The 24,476-nt window shown below is 47.7% G+C and overlaps 1 protein-coding gene and 1 long non-coding RNA gene across 2 annotated transcripts in view; one reads left to right on the top strand and one right to left on the bottom strand.

Moving 5' to 3' along the window:
• Positions 1–35: 35 nt before the first annotated feature.
• Dhc93ab (Dynein heavy chain at 93AB) lies at positions 36–17,681 on the top strand. Its single transcript, XM_076794509.1, has 27 exons — positions 36–342; positions 692–1,046; positions 1,634–1,905; positions 2,139–2,519; positions 2,594–2,742; positions 3,784–4,029; positions 4,104–4,615; positions 4,687–5,268; positions 5,546–7,939; positions 8,011–8,372; positions 8,452–8,928; positions 9,264–9,528; positions 10,041–10,390; positions 10,679–10,941; positions 11,003–11,299; positions 11,369–11,538; positions 11,616–11,919; positions 11,985–12,454; positions 12,811–13,365; positions 13,547–13,847; positions 13,925–14,206; positions 14,283–14,584; positions 14,710–14,837; positions 14,915–15,129; positions 15,298–15,654; positions 15,917–16,065; positions 16,128–17,681. Exons 1-27 carry the CDS (start codon positions 42–44, stop codon positions 16,420–16,422), a joined length of 10,734 nt encoding a protein of 3,577 aa, XP_076650624.1. The 5' UTR covers positions 36–41; the 3' UTR covers positions 16,423–17,681.
• Positions 17,682–18,027: 346 nt separating this feature from the next.
• LOC143357943 (uncharacterized) overlaps positions 18,028–24,476 on the bottom strand; it is a 188,697-nt gene continuing 182,248 nt past the window's right edge. The window contains exon 3 of the long non-coding RNA XR_013082906.1: positions 18,028–18,038. This is a non-coding gene — a long non-coding RNA (uncharacterized LOC143357943). The remainder of the gene's footprint in view (positions 18,039–24,476) is intronic.

Genomic DNA, 24,476 nt, shown 5'->3' with positions numbered 1-24,476 from the left:
AGCTTCTTTTTCTATGTTCGTTAGGGTACTTGGTGGAGAACATGGATTCCGTCGGAGAGGGAGAACCTTTGCTCGAAGCGAAGCTCGAGCTGAGGGAGCCTGATCTTTATTATGTCCCTTCGCTGGAGCCCGACGATCCCGAAGGACTCGATCAATTGATCCTCCGTTTGCTGGACGATATCATTGGAATGGCTGCACTGCTGCCGAGATTGAAGGAAGACTCTCCCGGCTATGCACAGGAACTAGAGGAGGACCCTGATATCAAAGGGATGAAGAACGAAATTTTGAATAACGTGGCCACTGCTGTCGAGGACGCTACCGAGTTCTGCAGCAACTTCGAAGGTCATTAGTCTTCACTGTGCTCGGACCGAGAGGTTCCAATACAGTACTATCGCTGAACAGTCGATTTTTTTATGGAATAATTTGTAGAAATTCGGAACGAACAATTTGTTCTGTCTATTAGGGGCCGCACTATATTGAAGAGAAGCTCGTTGTAAGTTGAAATGGTAATTTTATCAAGCTCAAGCAAGAGATGGAGAATATTTTAAACGATTTATGAGACGAAGGAGTTAGGGATCTAGCAATGTCCGCACGAGGATCGTCGAAAACGGTCGTCCACCGTTAATCACGGTCCCGTTGCCGGCGTTTGCCATTCGATCCCCGGTGATCCTTCGTCGTTTTCTTTTATCAGGGTACGCCTATCTCTGGTTGGACGACAGGGACATGGTGATGCAACAGTTCCTCGAGTATAGCCGACAATTGACGATAGAGGAAATGGAGATGGTGGCCGTCCAGGATCCCAAGGGACCGGCGCGGTCGCCGCCGAAAATGGAGCAATTCCGCGAGCAAATCGACCTTTACGAGGGCCTCTATCTCGAGATCGAGGAAATGGAAGCGTCGAAAGTGTTTTGCGGCTGGTTCAGGGTAGACCTGAGACCCTTTAGACAGTCGGTGCTGAACATGGTCTGCAAATGGTCGAGCATGTTCAAGAGACATCTGGTCGATCGCGTCACCAGCAGCCTCTCGGATTTGGGCTCGTTCATCAGGTGTTTCCCCTACGACAGTGAAAATACGTTTCCTAATAGATTTTCATCGAACTGTCGAGAACCTAATCAAGATACATCATTTCCAGTCACTTTTCCTAACACAACATCTGCAGAAAAAGGAGGAAATTCTATTACATTTAAATTCTTGCTCTGTAGAAAATCTGTAAAATCGTTTAAGACCCTTCAAAAAATGTCAAAAGTTTCAAGACATTTTGCAACAACCCGCAACTTGTGATTTATTTCAAATTATTATACGAACATGAGGAAGCATTCCATCTCAATTTCTTTTTGAATTTCTTCATCCACATAACATTTTTGGGGTTCTATTTTTTTCTAAGGAGATGTACCCTACTTCGATGTGCACTCTATTTTTCTATAAAATTTCTGCAGCCTCGAAAGACATTTTGGAAAATGCTGAAGAGGTAGAAGACGTTTGACAATAACCCTCGATGGAATGCGAAACATTTTCGGTTCTCAGCAGAACCCTCCCCATGCTTGACGGAATACGGCATTCGATTCGCCGCTACGGTTATTTCAGATTATCACGCGACGAACGAGAGACAATAATAAGAATATGAAATTCTTAGGAGAGCAGACGAGGGTCTGCTCCAGCCAATCCAGCCGGGCGACTATGTCGGCCTAGTCAGCGTGATGGGCTATCTGCTGCAAGTGAAAGAGAGACAGCCGACCACCGACGAGATGTTCCAGCCGCTCGAGGAGACGATCGAGCTGCTCAAGTTTTACGACCAGGACATCCCGGAGGAGGTGAACGTCCTCTTGCAGGAGCTGCCGGAACAGTGGGCCAACACGAAAAAGCTCGCCCTCGTGGTGAAGCAGCAAGTGGCCCCGTTGCAGGCTGGTAGGCTCGTAAATCTCGGGAAATTTTCCTTAACACCTTGCCATCCGAATCGATTATCTTCCTGTGCTTTTTATGCTCGAGGTGCCACTGAAAATCTCCTGAACATTAAAATCCCATTATCTCCAAACGAAGTTTCTTATACAAAAAGAAACGCTTTCAATCATGACCCTTTGAATCCCCCGATGAATCGAAAGCGTCAAAATGGCTGACAAAATGAATTGTTCTGACAACAGGCGAAGTGTCCAGGATCAGAGGACGAATCTCCGCGTTCGATACAACTATAACGCACTATCGCGAGGCTTTTCGTCGTTACAACTTCTTCAAATACGAATGTCGTAACCCTTACGAGCTCCTGGACGAGGGTCACAGGGAGATCCTGATGCTGGAGACGCAGATGAAGGACATCCAAGAGTCCGCGTCGTTGTTCGAAGTGATTGTACCAGAGTTTAAAGTCCTGAGACAATGTAGGAAAGAGCTGAGGATGCTGAAGCAGCTATGGGATTATGTGAACATAGTGCGGAGCAGCATAGAGGGTTGGAAAACCACGCCATGGAGGAAGATCGACGTGGAGAACATGGATATCGAGTGCAAGAAGTTCGCCAAGGAGATTAGGGGTTGGTAGTCAACTTCGTGTTCGCGTTATCGAAGAATTCTTTGAAGTTCTGATATTTTAAATCGACTTTGCTAGCTTTGGATAAGGAGATGAGGCTGTGGGACACTTACGTGTCACTGGAGGCAACAGTGAAGAACATGCTGACTTCCCTAAGGGCTGTCGGAGAGCTCCAGAACCCTGCCATTCGAGAAAGACACTGGAGGCAGCTGATGAACAGTACTAAGGTACCGGCGAGGTTCGAGGGACGGTTCAGAAACGCGAAGAAAATGTTTCGGGAGTACAGATACATATGAAGTTTGTAATATTTTTGTACGAACGATTTTTGTATTTTTGTATTAGAAAGGTAACTCCGCGCGATTCGAATGGTTCGGAGATATTAGGTGCGCGGTTAGGGAAACGGGAGAGGATTTTGTATTCACGGGAATACTAGATGATAGTTGCACAAGCTGTATATACGCTATCGGTGTTGCAGAAGCTGGGCGACATGACTCCAGAAATGACCGTAAGTCCACTGTAAATACGCGCACGATTACGATTTTTATTGTTCGACTGTTCATTGATTATTGCTGTGCATGCTGTATACGCATCATTCATTTCATCGTTAGTTTGAGACTTGTGTATATTTTGATTAATAAATTGGTTCTGCGATGAACACGATCATTTCATCACCCACCTGCTTCATCCTCACACATAATTCTCAAAATATTTTATTTGTTACCGCAAGACTTCGGATCCTTATACAAAATAAAAAGTTTGTGCAAGGAAATAATATATTAGCACTCTCAAAGTCTTTTAATCTGTTCACTGTTTCAAATTGCATCTACTCATTTTTGTCATAAAACCATATATTCCGGAGTCGAATTATTATTACGTATTTTATGTGCTATTTTATGTTACATTAGGTTTGCTTTACGTAGCAATAAACAATTTACAGAGTGCTTGTAGTATTTTTTCACATTCTCATGTGAAGCTCTTTTTATTGAAAGTGTAGAAAATACATTGATACATTCACCTACCTATTTGTACACCTAATTGCTATTTTCACAGACGTTTCTACCATTCACTGTGTGCACTAGCATCTCAAATTCCATCATCACAAAGCCACAGAGCAGTCACTCATTTTTAATTAAACAAAACCCCGAAACCTAAACTCCCCTCGCTACGAGTTAATTTTCTCTACGAATAAATATTTTTTGAGTTACTGCGAAGCTTGCAATTGCAACGGAACATCACAGAGCACACTGAACAGTGATCACTGCGTTTAGGTTCGATTCGTGATGGACGAATCGACAACCTTGGCCGACCTGTTGGAACTAAACCTCCACGACTGCGAGGAGGAGGTGAAGAACATCGTGGACAAGGCCGTAAAAGAGATGTCAATGGAACGATACATGCGAGAGCTGAACGTCACATGGTCGAAAATGGAGTTCGAAAAGGAAACCCATGCTAGAACCGGTGCAACCTTGATCAGAGCAAGCGAGGAGCTAATAGAAACCCTCGAAGAGAACCAAGTACTCGAAGAACCCTCAACCTTCCCTTTAAAACAACTGAACAGAACAAAATCTGAAATTACAATCTATTCCAGGTCCAACTGCAAAATCTCATCACCTCGAAGTTCATAGCTCACTTCCTAGGCGAGGTGTCCAGCTGGCAGAAGAAGCTCAGCATCGCAGATCAAGTGACCACAGTCTGGTTCGAAGTTCAAAGAACCTGGATGCACCTAGAAAGCATTTTTACTTCCTCCGAGGACATTCGGAGACAGCTGCCAGTCGATGCAGAGAGGTTCGACAAGATAGACAAAGAGTTCAAGCTGATGACGGAAGAAATGGCGAAGACGCCTAACGTGGTGGAGGCTACCAATAAAGAGGGCCTAGCAGCAGCTTTAGATATCCTGCAGAAGGAGTTGGTCCTTTGCGAGAAGGCTCTGGCAGAGTATTTGGAAACGAAGCGTCTGGCTTTCCCTAGGTTCTATTTCGTTTCGTCTAGCGACTTGTTGGACATTCTGTCCAATGGGAACCAGCCGGAAGTGGTGGCCAAGCATCTGACGAAGTTGTTTGACTCCATGGCTCGATTGAAATTCGACGATTCGGCCGACAAGCTGCCCAGCCGAGTACTGGGTAAGTTAATTTAGGAACAAATTAATTTATGCAACATAAAAAACACGAGAGACTGTTTTCGTTCAAAGGTATGTTCGCCAAAGACGGCGAGTACGTGGAGTTCGCGAATTGCGAAATGACGTGCGAGGGGGCCGTCGAGGCATGGCTAAACGGCCTCCAGAGGGCCATGAGGGTGACCATAAGACACTACTTCAACGAGGCAGTGGTCGCCTACGAGGAGAAGCCGCGAGAACAATGGCTGTTCGATTACCCGGCTCAGGTGTCTCTCTGCGGAACGCAAATCTGGTGGACCACCGAGGTGAACATCGCGTTCTCCAGGCTAGAAGAGGGCTACGACAACTCGCTGAAGGACTACCTGAAGAAACAGATCTCGCAGCTGAGCATCCTGATCACGCTGCTGATCGGGGAGCTGACGAAACAGGAGAGACAGAAGGTGATGACGATCTGCACGATCGACGTGCATTCAAGGGACGTCGTCGCGAAGCTGGTCCAGTCGAAGGTGGAGACCTCGCAGGCCTTCCAATGGCAGAGCCAACTGCGTCACCGATGGGACGAGAAGGAGAAGGATTGCTTCGCCAATATTTGCGACGCTCAGTTCAAATACTCGCACGAGTATCTGGGAAACACTCCCAGGTCAGCGTCATATGCCCCGGCACATTGGCACCGCTTGTCGAAGGCTTGGCTTCTATGGAAATCATTTGCCATTGCTGCAGGGCATTGTTGTAGTTTTATTCTCTCTCTGCAGCATTTTAGAAAATAAACTTTATCGCTAGACTGTGGATCTTTATGCAAAATTAAAATTCTCTTGGATAGCGTCAATATAATATTACTTTCGACCTGGTGCAATTATTAAAGAAAGGAAAATAAAGATCCGTAGTCTGCTTATCACAAAGTTCCCTTTCTCTCTCAGGTTGGTCATAACGCCCCTGACAGACAGATGCTACATCACCCTAACGCAATCCCTCCACCTGATTATGGGCGGGGGTCCAGCAGGTCCAGCGGGCACCGGGAAAACCGAGACCACAAAAGACTTGGGCAGAGCGTTGGGCATAATGGTGTACGTGTTCAACTGTTCAGAGCAAATGGACTACAAGTCCTGCGGCAACATCTACAAGGGTCTGGCACAAACGGGAGCATGGGGATGCTTCGACGAGTTCAACAGAATCACCGTAGAAGTCCTATCAGTGGTAGCAGTCCAAGTAAAATCGATCCAGGACGCAATCAGAGACAAAAAGGAGAAGTTCAACTTTATGGGGGAGATGATCAGCCTGGAACCTACTGTAGGCATTTTTATCACTATGAATCCTGGCTATGCCGGTCGCACGGAGCTTCCGGAGAACTTGAAAGCCTTGTTCAGACCTTGCGCCATGGTGGTGCCTGATTTCGAGTTGATCTGCGAGATTATGCTCGTGGCAGAGGGTTTCCAGGATGCTAGGGTCCTTGCCAGGAAGTTCATCACGCTGTATACTCTGTGCAAGGAGCTTCTGTCGAAGCAGGATCACTACGATTGGGGTCTGAGAGCTATAAAATCCGTGCTCGTGGTCGCAGGGAGCTTGAAAAGAGGAGATCCAGGTAGACCCGAAGAACAGGTGCTGATGAGAGCTTTGAGGGACTTCAACATCCCCAAAGTGGTGTCCGACGATCTACCGGTCTTCATGGGACTGATAGCAGACTTGTTCCCAGCGTTAGATGTCCCCAGAAAAAGGGACGCAGAATTTGAGAAGATGGTGAAGCAAGCTGCAGCCGACCTGCAACTTCAGCCAGAGGATGGGTTCATCTTGAAAGTCGTACAACTCGAAGAATTACTTGAAGTGAGACATTCCGTCTTCATCGTGGGAATCGCTGGCTCTGGCAAGACCCAGGTCTGGAAAACCCTCTTCAGGACCTACCAGAACATGAAGAGGAAGCCTGTGTACAACGACCTGAACCCCAAAGCTGTTACCAACGATGAACTCTTCGGTATCATCAATCCAGCGACCAGGGAGTGGAAGGATGGCTTGTTCTCCGTGATCATGAGAGAGCAGGCGAATTTAGGAGGCGAGAATCCGAAATGGATCGTCTTGGACGGCGACATAGATCCCATGTGGATCGAGTCTCTGAACACCGTCATGGACGACAACAAGGTTCTGACTCTAGCCAGCAACGAGAGGATTGCTCTGACGCCTGTGATGAGGCTGCTCTTCGAGATCTCGAATTTAAGGACTGCTACCCCGGCCACGGTGTCCCGAGCTGGGATCCTGTACATTAATCCTCAGGATCTAGGCTGGAACCCTTATGTCACCAGCTGGGTGGAGAAGAGGACGTCGCCGATAGAGAAATCGAACCTGGTGATGCTGTTTGATAAGTATATCCCACCTTGCTTGGATACTTTGAGGACTAGGTTCAAGAAGATCACACCTATCGCCGACATGGCGCACGTGGAGATGCTGTGTCATTTGTTGCATTGTTTGTTGAAGCCCGAGCTGACTGGCACTGATTTTTTAAAGGAGCATTACGAGCTCTACTTTGTGTTCGCTGCGGTCTGGGCCTTCGGATCCTCCATGTTCCAGGATCAAACGGTTGACTACAGAGTGGAGTTCAGTAAATGGTGGGTGAACGAGTTCAAGCAGGTCAGGTTCCCTCAGCAAGGCACCGTTTTCGATTACTATATCGACGCCGAGACGAAGAGCTTCACTCTCTGGACCGAACGTTTGCCCAAGTTCGAGTTGGATGCCGAAATGCCTCTGCAAGCAGTGCTGGTTTACACAGCAGAGTGCATCAGGATCAAGTATTTCCTGGACCTGCTGATGGTGGAGAGACATCCGGTGATGCTAGTAGGCACTGCTGGCTGCGGGAAGACGGTGCTGGTTGCTGAGAAGCTTCTGCATCTGACCGAGAACTATGCAGTGTCCAATGTACCTTTCAACTTTTATACCACTTCCGAGATGCTGCAGAAAATCCTGGAGAAGTCCCTCGAGAAGAAAGCTGGCAGGAATTACGGTCCACCTGGGAATAAGACTCTAGTGTATTTTATAGACGACATGAACATGCCTGAGGTGGATGCTTACGGGACTGTACAACCGCATACTCTGATCAGGCAGCATTTGGATTATGGTCACTGGTACGACAGGACCAAGCTGACGCTGAAGGATATTCACAATTGCCAGTATGTCAGTTGTATGAACCCTACCGCTGGATCTTTCACTATCAACCCAAGGTTGCAGAGACACTTCTCGGTGTTTGCTGTTAGCTTCCCGAATACTGATTCGTTGACCACGATCTACGCCTCCATTTTGTCGCAGCATCTGTCCAACATCGAGCACAGGTAACTATCGTTATCTATAGACTTCGGATTTTATGTATTTACGTGTATTTATGTCCTCGATGATATTTTAGGTTCCCTCACGCAGTCACCGAGCTATGCAACAACATAGTGCAAGCCTCCATTCAGTTGCACCACCGCTGCGCTCAGATGTTCCTTCCCACAGCCGTGAAGTTCCACTACATCTTCAACCTCAGGGATCTATCGAATTGTTTCCAAGGATTGCTATTCAGCGGCAACGAGTGTCTACCATCTTCTTTAGACCTAATCAGGCTCTGGCTTCACGAGACTCAGCGCGTTTATGGGGACAAGTTGACCGACGAGAAAGACATCGAAAGTTTCACGAAGTTACAGCTGGACATCCTGAAGAAGAACGTGGAAGAGGTCGACGAGGGAGCTGTACTAGAGAAACCGAACATCTACTGCCACTTTGCAGGTCATTTTACCATCCCCGAAACTTTGATACTGTCTCTGTATTTGTTATTGCATCAGAATACAAGGATCATTGTCTGCAGGCGGAGTCGGCGAACCTAAATACATGCCAGTGAGGGACTGGGCGACGCTACATCGATTACTATCGGAGGCAATGGTCAGCTACAATGATCTGGTAGCTGCGATGAATCTAGTGCTCTTCGAAGACGCCATGATGCACGTCTGTCGCATAAACAGGATCCTGGAGTCTCCCAGAGGCAGCGCTCTTCTAGTCGGCGTGGGAGGATCTGGCAAACAGAGTCTGTCTCGACTAGCAGCGTTCATAAGCACGTTGGAGGTCTTCCAAATTCAACTGAAGAAGGGTTATGGCATCACGGATCTCAAGCTAGAGCTCGCTGTTCTTTATAACAAAGCTGGCTTGAAGAACTTGGGCCTGGTGTTCTTGATGACTGACGCGCAAGTGCCGAACGAACAGTTCCTCGTGCTGATCAACGACATGCTAGCTTCTGGCGAGGTGCCCGACCTTTTTGCCGAGGACGAAGTGGAGAACATCATTGCAGGTTCGCTGCTTAGCAACATTACGAGTGGATTGCGGATTTTTATGCGAAATAAAATTTTAGCGATTCTGCTCCTGGTAGAGATTTCATCCTAAATCCTCCGAAAGTGTAGACTGATTCTCCAGCTTCTCCTCGGATGGTTTCGCAATCCTAAATGTTCTAGACTCCAGGAACCTCCCCAAGTGTCTCCTGACCTTCAGACACACTTTTGAGTCGAGGGTTTCTACCCTGTTTCCTTGAACGTCCTCGTGGAAACCAAGTCCTAGCCAGCGTTTAATGTACCCAGCAACCCTCTATGATAAACGATCGAGTGTAAAACGCATTCTAAACGTCCACAGGCGTCCGCAACGAGGTGAAAGGTGCCGGGATGCTAGACACCCGCGAGAACTGTTGGAAGTTCTTCATCGACCGGGTGCGCAGGCAGCTTCGAATAGTTCTCTGCTTCTCCCCGGTGGGATCCACTTTAAGGGTTCGCTCGAGGAAATTCCCGGCCATAATAAATTGCACGGCGATAAACTGGTTTCACGAATGGCCGCAAGAAGCTTTGATGTCTGTGTCGAAGAGGTTCCTGCAGGAGTTGGACGAACTTCCCGATAGTTATAGGTATTCCGGCGCGTTCTGCCGGGACGGGAAACGCGAACAGTATCTTCGGCCAATGGAAATGATTGTTGAGCCGGACTTTAGAGAATTACGCGTGTTTCGGGCCGAGTCTGAGAACAGCCTAAATACACTTCAATCGAATCATTGTCGAATACTCTGACTAAAACTATCCCGAACTTTGCCGGGCCAATTGTGGTAATGGCGGTAGTCGTTCGCTTGCAAGTTTGACGAATAACAAATTCTCCAGAGCAGGATCGGTCACTGGAATTTATTAGAAAATATAGTAAAAGCTTAGGCTGCGGATTTTATGCATTTATAGCAAAAATGGGTGAGCACAACACATCTCTTACCACTTGATAAAACTACTGAAGAAAGAATGAAATTCCTACTTGGTTCCTACGTATTGCAATTAATGCGAACAATTTTCATTTCGCAGACAGATCCGCAGTCTAGTTATTACTAGTTAAAGGACCAAGAATTTTAGTGTCTAACAAAAAATTAATTTCCTGGCGCAGAGACTCGGCCGCAAAGTTCATGGCACACGCCCACACGAGTGTCAACGCAGCCAGTCGTCACTACCTAGCCAGCGAACGTCGTTATAACTACACAACTCCAAAATCCTTCCTCGAACAGATCAGTCTGTACACTCGTCTACTGAAAACGAAGTCCAGCGAGCTTCGAGCCCGAGTTGCCAGGTTGGAGAACGGTTTGGAGAAGCTTAGGTCCACTGCTGTGCAAGTGGACAAACTAAAAGAGAAGTTGGCAGTGCAAGAAGTGGAACTGCAACAGAAGAATGAAGCTGCGGATACGTTGATCGCGATCGTTGGCGTGGAGACTGAGAAAGTGCAGAAGGAGAAGGCTATAGGTACCTTGAATATTTTTGGAACAGAAGATTATCTATTGTGTAGGATTTTAGGATAACTGTTTAAAATCGTAGCTACTCATTTTTGTCATGAATCCATGAAATCTGCAGTCTAGTTATGATATGAGGAGTCCTAATTCCATAATTGAAGTCACTGCAATATTTCCATTACTTGCTGGGTCTATGTAGTAGATTGCCCCGAGTGGGCGTGGCTTGAGTGCTCCTGCAGAGACTGCCCTACGGGGCAATCTAAAATTCCCCATATCTAATTGATTTCCTGCTTGTATACAGCTGACGAGGAGGAGTCAAAGGTGGGAATAATCGCGGAAGAAGTGTCGAAGAAACAAAAGGACTGCGAGGCGGACCTGCTGAAGGCGGAGCCAGCTCTGCTAGCGGCCCAGGAAGCTCTGAACACTCTGAATAAAGCAAACCTAACCGAATTAAAGTCGTTCGGCTCGCCTCCAGGTGCCGTGACCAACGTAACAGCAGCTGTGATGGTCCTGCTGGCTCCAGCAGGCAAAGTGCCCAAAGATCGCAGCTGGAAGGCTGCCAAGGTGAAACGAGGTCAACGAAACACTATACAAGGTTACCGGAAACATTCTTCCACCCCTATAGATCGTGATGGCGAAGGTCGACACGTTCCTGGACTCTCTAATCAACTACGACAAGGAGAACATCCATCCTGAAGTGATCAAGGCCATTCAACCGTACCTGAAGGACTCCGAGTTCGAGCCCGAGTTCGTCAGGTCGAAGTCAGCAGCGGCGGCAGGTCTCTGTGCCTGGGTCATCAACATCATCAAGTTCTACGAGGTATTCTGCGACGTGGAGCCTAAACGGAAGGCCCTAGCGCACGCGAATGCTGAGCTGGCTGCAGCGCAGGACAAGCTAGGCGTGATCAAGCGGAAAGTTGTTGTACGTAATCATTTTTTAACTGAAAAACCATATTGTTCCTATAGCCTGAATTTTATTTTTGGGATGCAGTCTCTCGAGGAGCAATTGGCGAAGCTGACAGCAGACTTCGAGCAAGCGACAGCTGAGAAGCTGAAGTGTCAGCAGGAGGCTGACGCTACCAATGCAACCATTGCACTCGCCAACAGGCTGGTGGGCGGTTTAGCCTCGGAGAACGTTCGCTGGGCGGACTCCGTTGCAAAGTAAGTTGCAGGAAGTGCAACAACTCTCTTAAAGTTCGAACGGAAACTCGACTGAGGGGTTAAACGATTCGTTCAAGTTTCATGCAGCAAGCCTCAACGCTGCCAGGCGACGTGCTGCTGGTGACAGCGTTCATATCGTACGTCGGCTGCTTCACGAAGCAGTTCCGTCTAGATCTACAACAGAAGCAATGGCTACCGTTCCTAAGAGCCATCGAGCCCCCGGTTCCCATAACAGAAGGTCTGGACCCGCTATCTTTGCTAACTGACGACACTCAGATCGCCAAATGGAACAACGAGGGTCTACCAAACGACAGGATGTCTACAGAGAACGCTACCATTTTGACAAACTCGGATCGTTGGCCACTGATGATCGATCCTCAGGTAGACGATCATCATTCTAGCCACGATCTTCCCGTAATTGCCTCTAAAACTATCAACTTTCTCAGCTCCAAGGCATTAAGTGGATCAAACAGAAGTACGGGGAGGAACTGAGGGTCATCAGGCTGGGACAGAAGGGTTGCCTGGATGTTATCGAGCAGTCGTTGGCGTCGGGATCGACCGTGTTAGTCGAGAACATCGGGGAAACGGTGGATCCGGTGCTGGATCCTCTGCTCGGCAGGAACTTGATTAAGAAGGGTCGCGCGATTAAGATCGGCGACAAGGAAGTCGAGTACAACCCGCTATTCAGGTTGCTGTTGCACACAAAGCTGGCTAATCCGCATTACAAGCCCGAGATGCAGGCGCAAACTACCCTGATCAATTTCACGGTGACGAGGGACGGCCTCGAGGACCAACTCCTGGCGGAAGTGGTGAAGGCCGAGAGACCGGATCTTGAGGAGCTGAAGGCGGAGCTCACCAGGCAGCAGAACGACTTCAAGATCACGTTAAACAGTTTGGAGGACTCGCTGCTGTCGAGGTACGGGTGGAAGATTTTCTTGATCTCTGTTAAGTGATAAAGCAGGCCCGATTAATTCACAGAAATAAATAAGCACCGTACGTGCACTTATAGATTAACACTGAACCTAGAACTAGAAGTGACTCATTTTACATTATAAACGTGATAAAACAGAATTTATTTAGATTTTGTGCAATCTTTGAAGCATCTCTATAATTTCGGTCATTTTCAATGACAAAAATGTGAAACTGGTGATTGGACCGGCTATTGTAGGTTCAGTGTTATCAACGAGAAACCTTGTCAGAGGCGGCAAGAGCTTTCCCGTGCATTCGCTATCTCTGATCGTTTTCCAATGACGAGCCGACAATCGTCCGCAGGCTGTCATCGGCTGGGAGCAACGTGTTAGGGGACACGTCACTGGTGGAGAACCTCGAGACGACGAAGAGGACCGCGGCGGAAATCGAGTCGAAGGTAACGGAAGCCCGCGGGACCAGCAAGGAGATCGACGCCGCTCGAGAACTGTATCGACCAGCAGCGGCCAGAGCTTCTCTACTATACTTTATCTTGAACGATCTGAACACCATCAACCCGATCTATCAGTTCTCGCTGAAGGCCTTCAGCGTCGTCTTCCAGAACGCAATCTCGAAGGCGGACCCGGCGCCGGACGTGTCCGGCAGAGTGAAGAATCTGATCGAGTGTATCACCTATTCGGTGTTCATGTACACGAGCAGGGGCCTGTTCGAGTGCGACAAGCTGATTTTTGCCTCGCAGATGGCCTTTCAAATATTGCTAGCGAGGAACGAGGTGACTGCCGGCGAGCTGGATTTCCTCCTACGGTTCCCCATCACGCCCCACGTGACTTCGCCCGTTGACTTTCTCACCAACACCAGCTGGGGAGGAATTAGGAGCCTAGCCAGCCGAGAAGAGTTTCGGTGAGCTGAGTGCAGCGCTTCGGGAACTTTTCTTTTTTCAACTTACAAGTATCTATTACCTTGTTGAATCAACGACTGTACCAAAACTATTAGTTCTGTAAATACATTCAGGAAAAAGTTATGGCTAAAAGTCGTATGCAGCAACCTAATAATTTTCATTTGGTATCGTTTGTCTGCACAGCAATTTAGACAGGGACATAGAGAGTTCGGCAAAACGTTGGAAGAAGCTAGTGGAGTGCGAGTGCCCTGAGCGAGAAAAGTTTCCTCAGGAGTGGAAGAACAAGACGACGATCCAGCGTCTGTGCATGCTGAGGGCTCTGCGACCTGATAGGATGACGTACGCAATCGCAGCATTCATCGAGGAAAAACTAGGCCCTAGATACATCGAAGGGAGGACAGTCGAATTCGCGAAATCCTTCGAGGAGACCGGACCATCGACCCCGATCTTCTTCATCCTTTCCCCCGGAGTGAATCCTCTGAAGGTCTAAGAAAACTTCTAACTTCCCGCAAGATCATCCCACGATGATTCAGATTTTTCTTCAGGTTCTTCTGTTTCCAGGACGTGGAAGACTTGGGTCGTCGTTTAGGCTACAGCCTGGACAACCAGAATTTCCACAACGTGTCCTTGGGCCAAGGTCAGGAGACGGTAGCGGAGCAGGCGATGGACGTCGCGGCCAAGAACGGTCACTGGGTCGTCCTGCAGAACATTCATTTGGTGAAGAAGTGGCTGCCATTGTTGGAGAAGAAGCTGGAAATAGCGGCGGACGGTTCCCACCCCGAGTACAGGGTGTTCATGAGCGCGGAGCCGGCCAGCACGCCCGCGGGACACATCATCCCCCAAGTAAAAGCCTCTCTTTGTACTCCGACACCCTCTAACTAAGGCGAAGTAGTCGAGACGTTCTAACCAGACGAATTAGGGGATCCTGGAGTCGTCCATTAAGATCACGAACGAGCCACCGACGGGGATGCAGGCTAACCTCCACAAAGCCCTGGACAACTTCAGCCAGGAGACCCTCGAGATGTGCAGCAAGGAGGCCGAGTTCAAGGCGATCCTGTTCTCGTTGTGCTACTTCCACGCGGTCGTCGCCGAACGACGAAAGTTCGGCCCGCAGGGCTGGAACAAAATCTACCCCTTCAACGTCGGGGACCTGCACATCAGTGTCAGCGTGCTCTATAATTACCTGGAGGCCTCCTCCAAGGTGCCCTGGGAGGACTTGAGGTGAGCGTTCAGAATCGCTTGACTTCACTTGATCGTATCTTGCTGGCGTAGGTAATTCCAAATCTCCGCAAAATCATTCCTGCATTTTGCAATCAGAACTGATTATTGGATTTGCGTTCGTTAAGGTACTTGTTTGGAGAGATCATGTACGGAGGACACATCACGGATGACTGGGACAGGAGACTCTGCGTTTCGTACCTGGAGGAACTGATGCAGCCGGATCTAGTGGACGGAGAACTTCAGTTAGCGCCAGGTGAAGCACTTGGGCGATCGATTAAGGTAGCCTTTGGTCCGGATTAGGGTCAGGAAGTATCGGTTTCTTTTTTCAAGGATTTCCCGCACCCCCTAGCACTGATCTCATCGGCTACCACGCGTACATCGACGAAGCGATGCCTCCGGAGTCCCCCTATCTCTATGGTCTACATCCTAACGCAGAAATAGGCTTCCTGACGATGACTGCGGAGAATCTCTTCAAGACCGTCTTCGAGATGCAGCCTAGGGACTCTGGGAGCTCTGGCGGGCAAACTGTGACTCGGGAAGAGAAGGTAGTAATCACTAATCGGTAGACTCGATTTGCATTCATGACAATAGTGAGTAGGTGAGACACGAAATAGTGTAGATCAAAGTTGACGTTCAAGTAACAGTAAGATTCTTTTTCTAATTCGATTGTAATGTGAACGTGGATCAAGAAGGTTAATTAAACGACCGTTCAGGTGAAGCAAATATTGGATGAAATTATGGAGAAGCTGCCAGACGAGTTCAACATGACGGAGATCATGGGCAAGGTGGAGGAAAGGACGCCGTACGTGATCGTAGCGTTCCAGGAATGCGAGAGAATGAACTATTTGACGGTAGAGATCAAACGATCGCTTCGCGAGCTGGATCTAGGTTTGAAGGGTGAGCTGACCATCACGTCGGACATGGAGGACCTTGAGAACGCGTTGTTCCTGGATCAGGTGCCTCCTGTGTGGTCCCAGAGGGCCTATCCTTCCCTTTTGGGCCTGGCTGGCTGGTTCGTGGACTTGTTGCTGAGGATCAGGGAGCTGGAGACCTGGTCCACGGACTTTGTCGTAAGATATACCATCGCAGAGGCCATAAATGCAATCATTTGTAGACTATAGAGACAAATACAATTTTGTTTAACACTAGGTTTACGGGAAATTTATTTCTTTGGGTATATATTACAAAAAAATGGCCAACAATTTGGATAGACACATTCACGTTAATTTTATAATGTAAAATAATCGCGTTTAGTGCTCCTAGTGTTAAAATACTGATTCTACACGGTCTAGTGATGACTGCTGAAGAGCCTCACCTAGAATCTCGTTTCAGCTACCAGCATCGGTTTGGCTAGCAGGATTCTTCAACCCCCAGTCCCTCCTGACAGCCATCATGCAGTCGACAGCGAGGCGACAAGAGCTACCCCTCGACAAGATGTGTCTGCAATGCGACGTGACGAAGAAGAACAAAGAGGAATTCACGTAAGCGACGAAAAAGAGAATGATTTGGTAATTTGTGTTTGATCCTACGTTTCCTGCGTTAGCTCGGCACCAAGGGACGGCGCCTACATCCATGGAATTTTCATGGAAGGCGCCAGATGGGATGTTCAAACGGGAATCATCGTCGACTCGAAGGCAAAAGAATTGTTCCCTGCGATGCCTGTGATCAATGTCCGAGCGATCACGCAGGACAAACAGGACCTGAGGAACATGTACGAGTGTCCTGTCTATAAGACGAGAACTAGAGGGCCCACCTACGTGTGGACTTTTAACCTGAAGACCAAGGACAAGCCGGCCAAGTGGACCTTGGCTGGAGTTGCGCTGTTACTCCAGACTTAAAGTTTAATTGTTAAACAATTCTTCTGCATTACTCTGTGCTTCGAAGGTTAACCCATTGCCCTATAACGCCGTGTCAGTCTAGTAAATAGTTATTCTAGCGAATGTTATTCTGTTAAACTGAAATAAAATTCTAGTTCTCTGTTATCGATATTAGGCATTAGTGATAATAATTAGATTGCGGATTTTTGTGCAAGACATCAAAATTATTATTAAATTCATCAGACATCCATGTAATTTACAGTGCATTCATCAATAATTCCACAATTTCATGGTACGTAATAATAATTGTAATATTCCTCAGCTGTTCTCAGCTGTACCTTCGAATTCTAAATATTTTTACTATTTTGTGTTTCATCCATGAATTTTTATCACAAATGCATAAAATCCGCAGTCCAGTGCTAATATAGCATATGCACGAAAGGAATCGTAGGGCAAGGGGTTAAAAAATATTGATTGTTAACACTAGAGCTGCCGGAACTGCTCCACGTTTTTCAATTTTATTCTTATAAGGCGTTCGGCAGCATAACTGTCAGTAAATTGCGGATTTTACGCTCATCGCGACTGTTTTAAGGTTCACCTAGAAAATAGAGAAGGATTCGGATCAATTTGAGGACATTGTTACCGAATTTTCAGACGATTAAAGTTCTCAAGGAAGGAATTAGCGTTCGCCTCCTAACTCTGACCGCTCCAGGAAGTTTCGATTCCGTCGAAAGACCCGTGGCCCAATCACGAAACTCCTTGCCACGGTTTCCGAGTCGAGTCTCGTGCCCGAAATTGTCCCCGTCCACCGTAACGACCGAATAGAATGAGTCAAACGACCGGTTCGCCTGTCGTTAGCGATCGATCTGGCAAAGTCGGTCGTTAAAAAAAAAAAAGAAGCAAAAGGGTCGATACACGTGGCCGGTCGATTGCGGCGGAAGAAGCGGAAGAAGAAGACAATAATTCGAGCGTAAATCCCGGAGGGCCCATCGAACGAAGCAGATATCTGTAGGTCGGCTAATCGACCAAGAGTTAATAAACCGTAAGACGGAAGAAAACCGACGCGAGCTCTCCAGAGGAGTCCTCCCCGTTTCCTGTCGATTCCTGGGCGACTTCTTCGAGCTTTGAGGCGGCTAGGGGAGGGAATTATCTGTCATTCCTCGAAATAAAACCCTCGCCGACGGGGATCGATACTCGCGAGAGCCTCTACACCACCGCACAGTGGTCGGGAAATACGCTTTTTGTGGCTGAAATTATTTCAGCGTTGTTTCAAGGTTTCAGGTTACAGTGCTGGAGGTCGTTGAATTCCTTTCGACACCAGCTAGAATATTATGAAGTGAAAGATATATATTAACATTTAAAGAATCGAGGTATCCTCCATTTTCTATGAAAGAAAATTTCGTGCTCTATAACGAGTTTTTAGAAATATTGGTTTCATTTTGATATTCTGAATGTTGTCTTCAGAGTGATGTCCCTGCACCCATAATTGTCCAAAATTACTAATATTTTGGAATTTGAAGCTTTGAAGGGATAGCGAACGATACAAAATCTTTTTGTTGGAATTTATCTCATAAATGTAGAACAAAATCAATCTATTACTTCTTTAAAAGGTAGGATCGATTGAACCGGCTATTGACCTGTATATGCATACATTGTATCTTCAGTTAATATACATTGTATGTTGTCCCCGGCATGGGACCCTCAATCTTCAGTTGTTAATATTGGACTGTTGCTCCTCTGTTTCGATCTCTTGTTTTTCTTTCGTAACGTTTCTTTCGCTGTGTAAAGACGTGTCTCACAACGTGCTTTTAGAGTTACCATTCTGATATAAATCTTATTTCGTATTTAATAATAGTGTGGTTTTCTTTAATACCCATATTCCCAATACTTTTCGAAATATGAAACTTCAAAAAACCAATTTTGGCCAGGGAAAACGGGTTTGCAGACCACTGCGCGCCGCGGCCGAGCATGAAAAATAAGGGAAAGGAAGCAGAAGGACGCGTAGGACGCCGAAGAGGTGAAAAACGTGTGGATACAGAAATCCGGGGCCGCCTCGGGGACATAAAAGCTTTCAGATTGCGGCGCGGGATCAAAATTGTATCGTGTTAGCGAAAGAAATTAGATTTCCCTTCCGACGGGGACGTCGAAGCGCGCAGCGGATATCGCTCGGGGAACGATCTCTCGCTACAGAATGGAATCCCATCAAATATGCAGAGGTTATTAGCTCTCGAAGAACCAAGGAAAAATGTTTACCTTCGCAAAAGGAGGAGGATCCCCGGTCCCTCGCCCCTCGAACACAAGGCGAAGATAAAGTCCTGTTGATCAACCTGTTAACTAATGCAGCCGATGTTTCCGACGTGGGGTGGCAGCTTTATAAATTCTACATCGGGCCCGTAAGTAGTTCTAAAAACCTCTCTGTTTCCCGGGTCGCTATTTATTTAACCCCCGGATACGCGCGGCCTCCTCGAGATCAACCACGGAGCCGGAAAGTTGCCTTGTACTCCCGAAAACGATATTCTGGAAAGTTTCGGACTCCTCTCTTCCGTGTTGTAGCTTTCTCTCTATTACTAGTTTAATGTGTTCAGCGAAACAACCAAAGTACATTGCAAGGAACTTCTTTCGTCAGTAATCTTATTGTTAGTAAGACGAAAATAATATATTGGCACTCTGATTCTTTCAATCTTTTCACGGTTGAAAATTGGAGCTATTCATTTTTATTGTGAATGCATAAAATCCGCAGTCTACTCATATACGAGTACAGTGATTTCGTACATGACGCTGGCAAGACCCGTGTTGTTGACATATATCGAGAATTCGCTGCATTATTCGGATTCATACCGACAATTTTTCTTTCGCATAAAAATCTGCAGTGTATTCGCTAATAATGTGTGGAGAAACGGAACTTTCCATAACAATGCGAATTTCTGGTGCGTCCTAAAATGGCGACGGATTGGTCGCGTGCACGAGGCATCGAATCCGAGGTTTTCCGGCCCGCCTCCGTTATAAGAGTTTCATTAGCCCGGACACAAAGAAAATCCGGATGGCCCGGACGGTGCACTCCGCGCAAAGTCAACTCATGAATCCCATCGAATCAAAGGGGCAGAGAGAGAGAGAGAGAGAGAGAGAGAGAGAGAGAGAGTGAGAGTGCGAGAGGGGGAGAGAGGAAAAAAGTGCTCGTACGGAGGGCGGTGATTGGCTAGCAAACACCCTCCTCGTGATTCGTGCCGATCGATTGGCCCCTCGTGCACCGGCTTCAATCACGGTTTTCATTAAGCCTCGCCGGACAACGGAGGGCAAGAACAGGATCGAATACCCGGTGCTCCTTGCGTCAACCATCGTGCTCGAGAACCTTGATACGCCTTCCTTTAGCTGCGCTGACTAATCGACCAGTCAGACATGCCTGCGAACCCGCAGAGTTTTCCTAGAGGAACCACGGACCTGCGAACAGAGGATGAACAGGAAACGAGGAAAGTTTGGAACTGTGCCCTTTCGCGGGCCAAATTCGAGCCGCGAATAGTACGAGAGAACCACGAAGGGCTGAGACTCGGCGATATTCGGGAATTATAGTGATGCGCATGGAAATTACGCCGGACTAAAGATATAAAGCGGAGAGGATGAATCGGTGATTTCAAGGGGCGGCTTGATGTCTGTATCGATTAAACAAGTGGACTGATGGCGCCGCTTTGGTAATCGATGTTACAGTCGTCCAGGAAGCACGCACCTTGTTGTTGAACGTTTTGGTGCTTCTGAGATTTTTATTGTGTTATTTTACTCTATTGGAAAATGGTTACGTTCTAATTTATTTTCTTGCACTTTCAATTTTGCTGTGTAATCGCAAAAATGCAAAGTGACGAGAACTCATTGAAATGATTAAGAAAAGAAACAGATATCTACGTGGCTTTTGCAGCTTACAATTAATGCAGACAGTTTCTGTAATGCCGAAATTTTTGCTCGCGGAGTATATCTCGTGGAAGCGGGGCCACGAGGCAGAATATTTCGAGAGTTGTCTCTGGTAACGAGCGATCGATAGAACATAATGAAACCGACAGAGCCGAGAGGCTTCCGAGAAGCAGGAGTGGCTCTTTGACAAAGAATTCTTCGCGACGAGTAATATTCCCCTTCGGAATGCTAATTTGAACGGCGAAGAATGGGCTCCGTCTCTCCTCTCTCCCCCCCCCTCTCTCTCTCTCTCTCTCTCTCCCTTCTCCTGAGAGAATACAGCGCCGAATTAATTCACCGAAATTCCCTTGCCGAACGGATTTCGAGCGTCACCTTTCGGAATCACGGATCGTGCACACGTGTCAGCGATTCTGCATCTGTTCGCGACGCGGTCGTTAACGGAGGCTCGTTAGCGTGACGAATCGGTTGTCAAAACGACGTGTCGCCGATACGCGATCTGTTTCACTGTGTCGGCGGCGCTCGATCGATCCGAGATCGATGGGTCCTCGAACCGGTTCCGGATACGGAATTCAATTGGGTGAGAACAAGCTTGTAACGCGCGGCCATTCGAATCCGTTCGATACGATATTTCACGTGCAGAAAAAATGAGGACTTGGCAAAACAATCTGGTATTACAACGGCATTCAACTAGGCTGCGGATTTTAGGTATTTATAGCAGGAATGGGTAGGCGAAACATAAAACGATAGAAAGACTAAAAGAATTTGAGAGTGTCAAGATATCATCAACTTATCGAAATTGGTAGAGGAGTAAATAAATTTCTATTTGATTCTAGTAGCTTGCAATTGATGCAGAAAATTTTATTTTCCATTGAAAACTCTCTGAGAAGGGGTCCAATAAATATTGCCACACGTTCAGCGAAGAGATTATTTACGCTCAACTAAATGAATAAACTAGGAGGGGAAATATAGACAATCAAACAAAAATTTGTGGCTCGACGGGACGTTGTTAAAAATCCGTTCGAAAATAGTTTGGCAGCAGTATGGCATTTCGAAGGAATAACTCGGCGGGCCGGGTGCAAAATGAATGAAACGAACCTAACGAAACGCAGGAAATCAGCGGATCTTGGACACGGGTCGCGGGGACGTCGCGTCCGCGATATTATAACGCGCTCGAACGGACGTCCGCGATAGCCAGGCCTGACGCGGCACGTAGGGTGTGCGAATTTATTCGTCTGCGGAAGAAAAACCGCTGGCTGTTGGCACAACATTAGCGAGAGAATTCATAGGGGCTGCGAGGGAGAGTTATGGCGGACACGTGCCGTTCCTCGGACACGTACGGCCGTACCTGTGTTGGGCAAAACCTTGCGATACACCTTCGGAAACTGCGGAGAGAACGAGGAGCGGCGGTAACCACAGCTCGCGGAAGATGCTCTCGATTTGTCAAGCTGACCCGGTGAACGCGCGTCCGTTTCCGGCGAAGAGGAACCGGAAAGAAATGGCTCGCGATGCGTCACGTTCGAATTTCGGGGGCTGGTAATCGTCCGCGCGGTGAAACGATTCTAATTTGAAAGAGGGGCGCGTCAGATTCTTGACGGACGTGAAAAATGTCACTCGTATGCAAAGCGAATCGTGCCGCTGCCTTTCATTATTTCGTCGCCGCTGCCTCGGGGGGTCTCGGTTTTCTCCCTCGCGGAAAATTTCATTCCGCCGCCTCCGGGAAAGTCGCACGGCCCGCGAACGCGACCCCTGTTTCCTTTAATATAAGATCACGGGGAGAGCGAGCTGCGAGCACGGGACACCTGCGGTCGGTCCTTTAAAAATGATTAACCCGACAGAGAACCGAGGCCGGACCGGGCCGCGTTGACGCCGATGAAAAATGAATCCAGCCCCCAGGCTCTCGGGAAGTCGCCGCACTGTCGTTAACTCTTCCCTTGATTTTTAATGATTTTCCAACTGCTCCCATCTGATCCCATTTCCCGAGTCGATTTATGCCAACGGTTAAATTAAATTTGAAACATTAATTGTTCTTACGATCGATTGAAAAAATATCCCCATCTATATATAATAATATGTAAATATATTAGTGATTGTTTTATCTCCCAGTTCACTGTTACTGTAAAAAAAAATGACAATACCGTTTAAAGCGAGACCGAGAACGTCGAATCAGTTTTTCGTTACCGTCTTCATCCGGCTGGCAAAGTTGTCAGTTAAACGGGGTAACAGAATTACCCGACTCGCTTTAATTGCCTCGGTGAAGACAGCAGAATCGTGACATTCGAATAATGCTAATAAAGTTCGAGAGAGAGAGAGGGTGGTCCGTCGTCCGTTTCGTTTCTTCGGCGTCTCTTTTCGCCAGCCGTTCGTCAACGAGCGCTCCTGCCGATTCATTTTTCTCCGAATTAAGCGTTAATTTATTTATACACCGTGATCCGGCGGGCCCGAGCGTCTGGCCGCTTTGCGAAATCAAAGGTGCTAAGCCTCGGAGCGAGGTTTCGAAGGAAAATTAATGAAACACCCGCGGAAGGAGGAGGATGAGGGACGACGACAGAAGGTTCGGCGAGGGCCGACTCGGCTAACTAGAGAGAGGCCTTTGAGCGTCTGAGTTCGGCTCAGCAGATCTGTAAACCAATCAGTGACGCCTCGCCGATACGGGAGGCTAAGTCGACGTAACCGGATCGCTCGACTAAACTGCTTACTTGATTATAGCGTTAGTTAGCGCCCCGTGGCCGTCCGTCTGTGTCGCGGGGAACCATCGCCCCTGAATTCTGATCACGTGGCACGGCCTAATTTTTGCTGTCCTACGCTGTCCCGGAGTCGACGCTAATGGCGCGACAACCGACACTGATTTCTCTCGTTCGACGAATCCTCCAGGACTTCCTCCTTTCTTTGAGAATCTTCCCTTTTAATCCTCGGAACCATCTCTTCTCCTTCTTCGCTTCGACTTCCCCTGTTGTTCCTTGGAGTTCTAATAGCTCTTAAATACTGGAAGTTATATTTTACAGGCACAAAGACACATCCAAAAACTACAATAGACAAAAATTTTGTATTCACCTTTAAAAAAGTCGATCTTTCGGACCAGTTACGGGGGAATCACCACCGCAACATTCAAACATCCCTTCGCAGAACAGATGACCATTCTGTATCGGCGGATAGCAACATCCCGCTATCCTCGTCGATGGGTCGAACGGCAGAACCTAGAACGCGGTGCTCCGTTCCTTTTAACCTCTCCCTTTCAGCGCAACCTTTCACATCGTTTCAGACGTTCATGGAACTACTTCGCATCGCGGGATCCTCCGCATGAAAGTGGAGGCGGATAGCAGGTACACGTGGAGTTCAAAGGGTCCCCCGACCCCGTGGATTCTACCTTCCCCCGCAGTAATCGTCGACATTGCGGAGAGAACCAACGAATCCGAGGCGAACTGACGAGAGAGAACTGGGGGAGAGACGGAACGTGGTCTCGATCCGGGCAAGGAATATCGAGCGTACGTGCATCGGCTCCGCTCTCGGGAGATTACAAAGGAAACACGACGAAGAGTGTGTACACAAGGGTGGCTACTAAATTTGTACTACGTGGATCCACAGGCTCGGATACCCTGCCCTCCCTCCGCCCACGCAAATACTCCTGGGACGGGGCAAGTTATTCGATAGGTTCGAGCTTCGCCAAACATCGGCCGGTCCGATTCCGCGGCCTCCCTTCGACCTGGACGCCGGGGAATCGCTGGTTCCCGGGATCGCAACTGACTATTGTTATAATTAGACCGGTCCCGATCATTATCGTCGCCATGTTATCGGCTCCGTCGAGACCGAACTCCAAAAATATTGGCGCTACGCTCACTTACGACCCCGAAGATGTTTGATCAACATCTTTGCCTCTCTGGAAACGTCGATGGGTGCTCGAGCTTTCAAGTCCAAACAGACTAACACAATGCCTGTTGTATTTTTCTTTCTGCGAAGGACCTGGGACCTGGCCATTGATAACTGGAACTGCAATTCCTTTGCTCGAAGGAACCCATCCTGGATTTATTTCGATACGTCTCTTCATCTATTTCCTCCACTTCTGAAGGCTTCTTTCAACGTCTAGTTATCAATGTCAGGCAATCGTAATTTGTAGACTGCGGATTTTATGGTGACACTGAAATTTAAATCAGTGTAGAAACTACAAAACTTTAAGGATC

The sequence above is a fragment of the Halictus rubicundus genome, chromosome 10 (assembly GCF_050948215.1).
Source record: "Halictus rubicundus isolate RS-2024b chromosome 10, iyHalRubi1_principal, whole genome shotgun sequence".
NCBI lineage: Eukaryota > Metazoa > Arthropoda > Insecta > Hymenoptera > Halictidae > Halictus > Halictus rubicundus.
Note: the sequence above shows the minus strand (reverse complement) of the source record. Positions and strands in the feature narration are given on the sequence as shown.

What these genes read in the sequence shown, in the direction of transcription:
- Dhc93ab (XM_076794509.1), top strand. Translation starts at nt 42, where the DNA reads ATGGATTCCGTCGGAGAGGGAGAACCTTTGCTCGAAGCGAAGCTCGAG. An exon ending in GAACTTCCCGATAGTTATAG is followed by an intron (nt 9,529 to 10,040) that starts GTATTCCGGCGC and finishes TTCCTGGCGCAG; the next exon opens with AGACTCGGCCGCAAAGTTCA. An exon ending in CCTGGTCCACGGACTTTGTC is followed by an intron (nt 15,655 to 15,916) that starts GTAAGATATACC and finishes ATCTCGTTTCAG; the next exon opens with CTACCAGCATCGGTTTGGCT.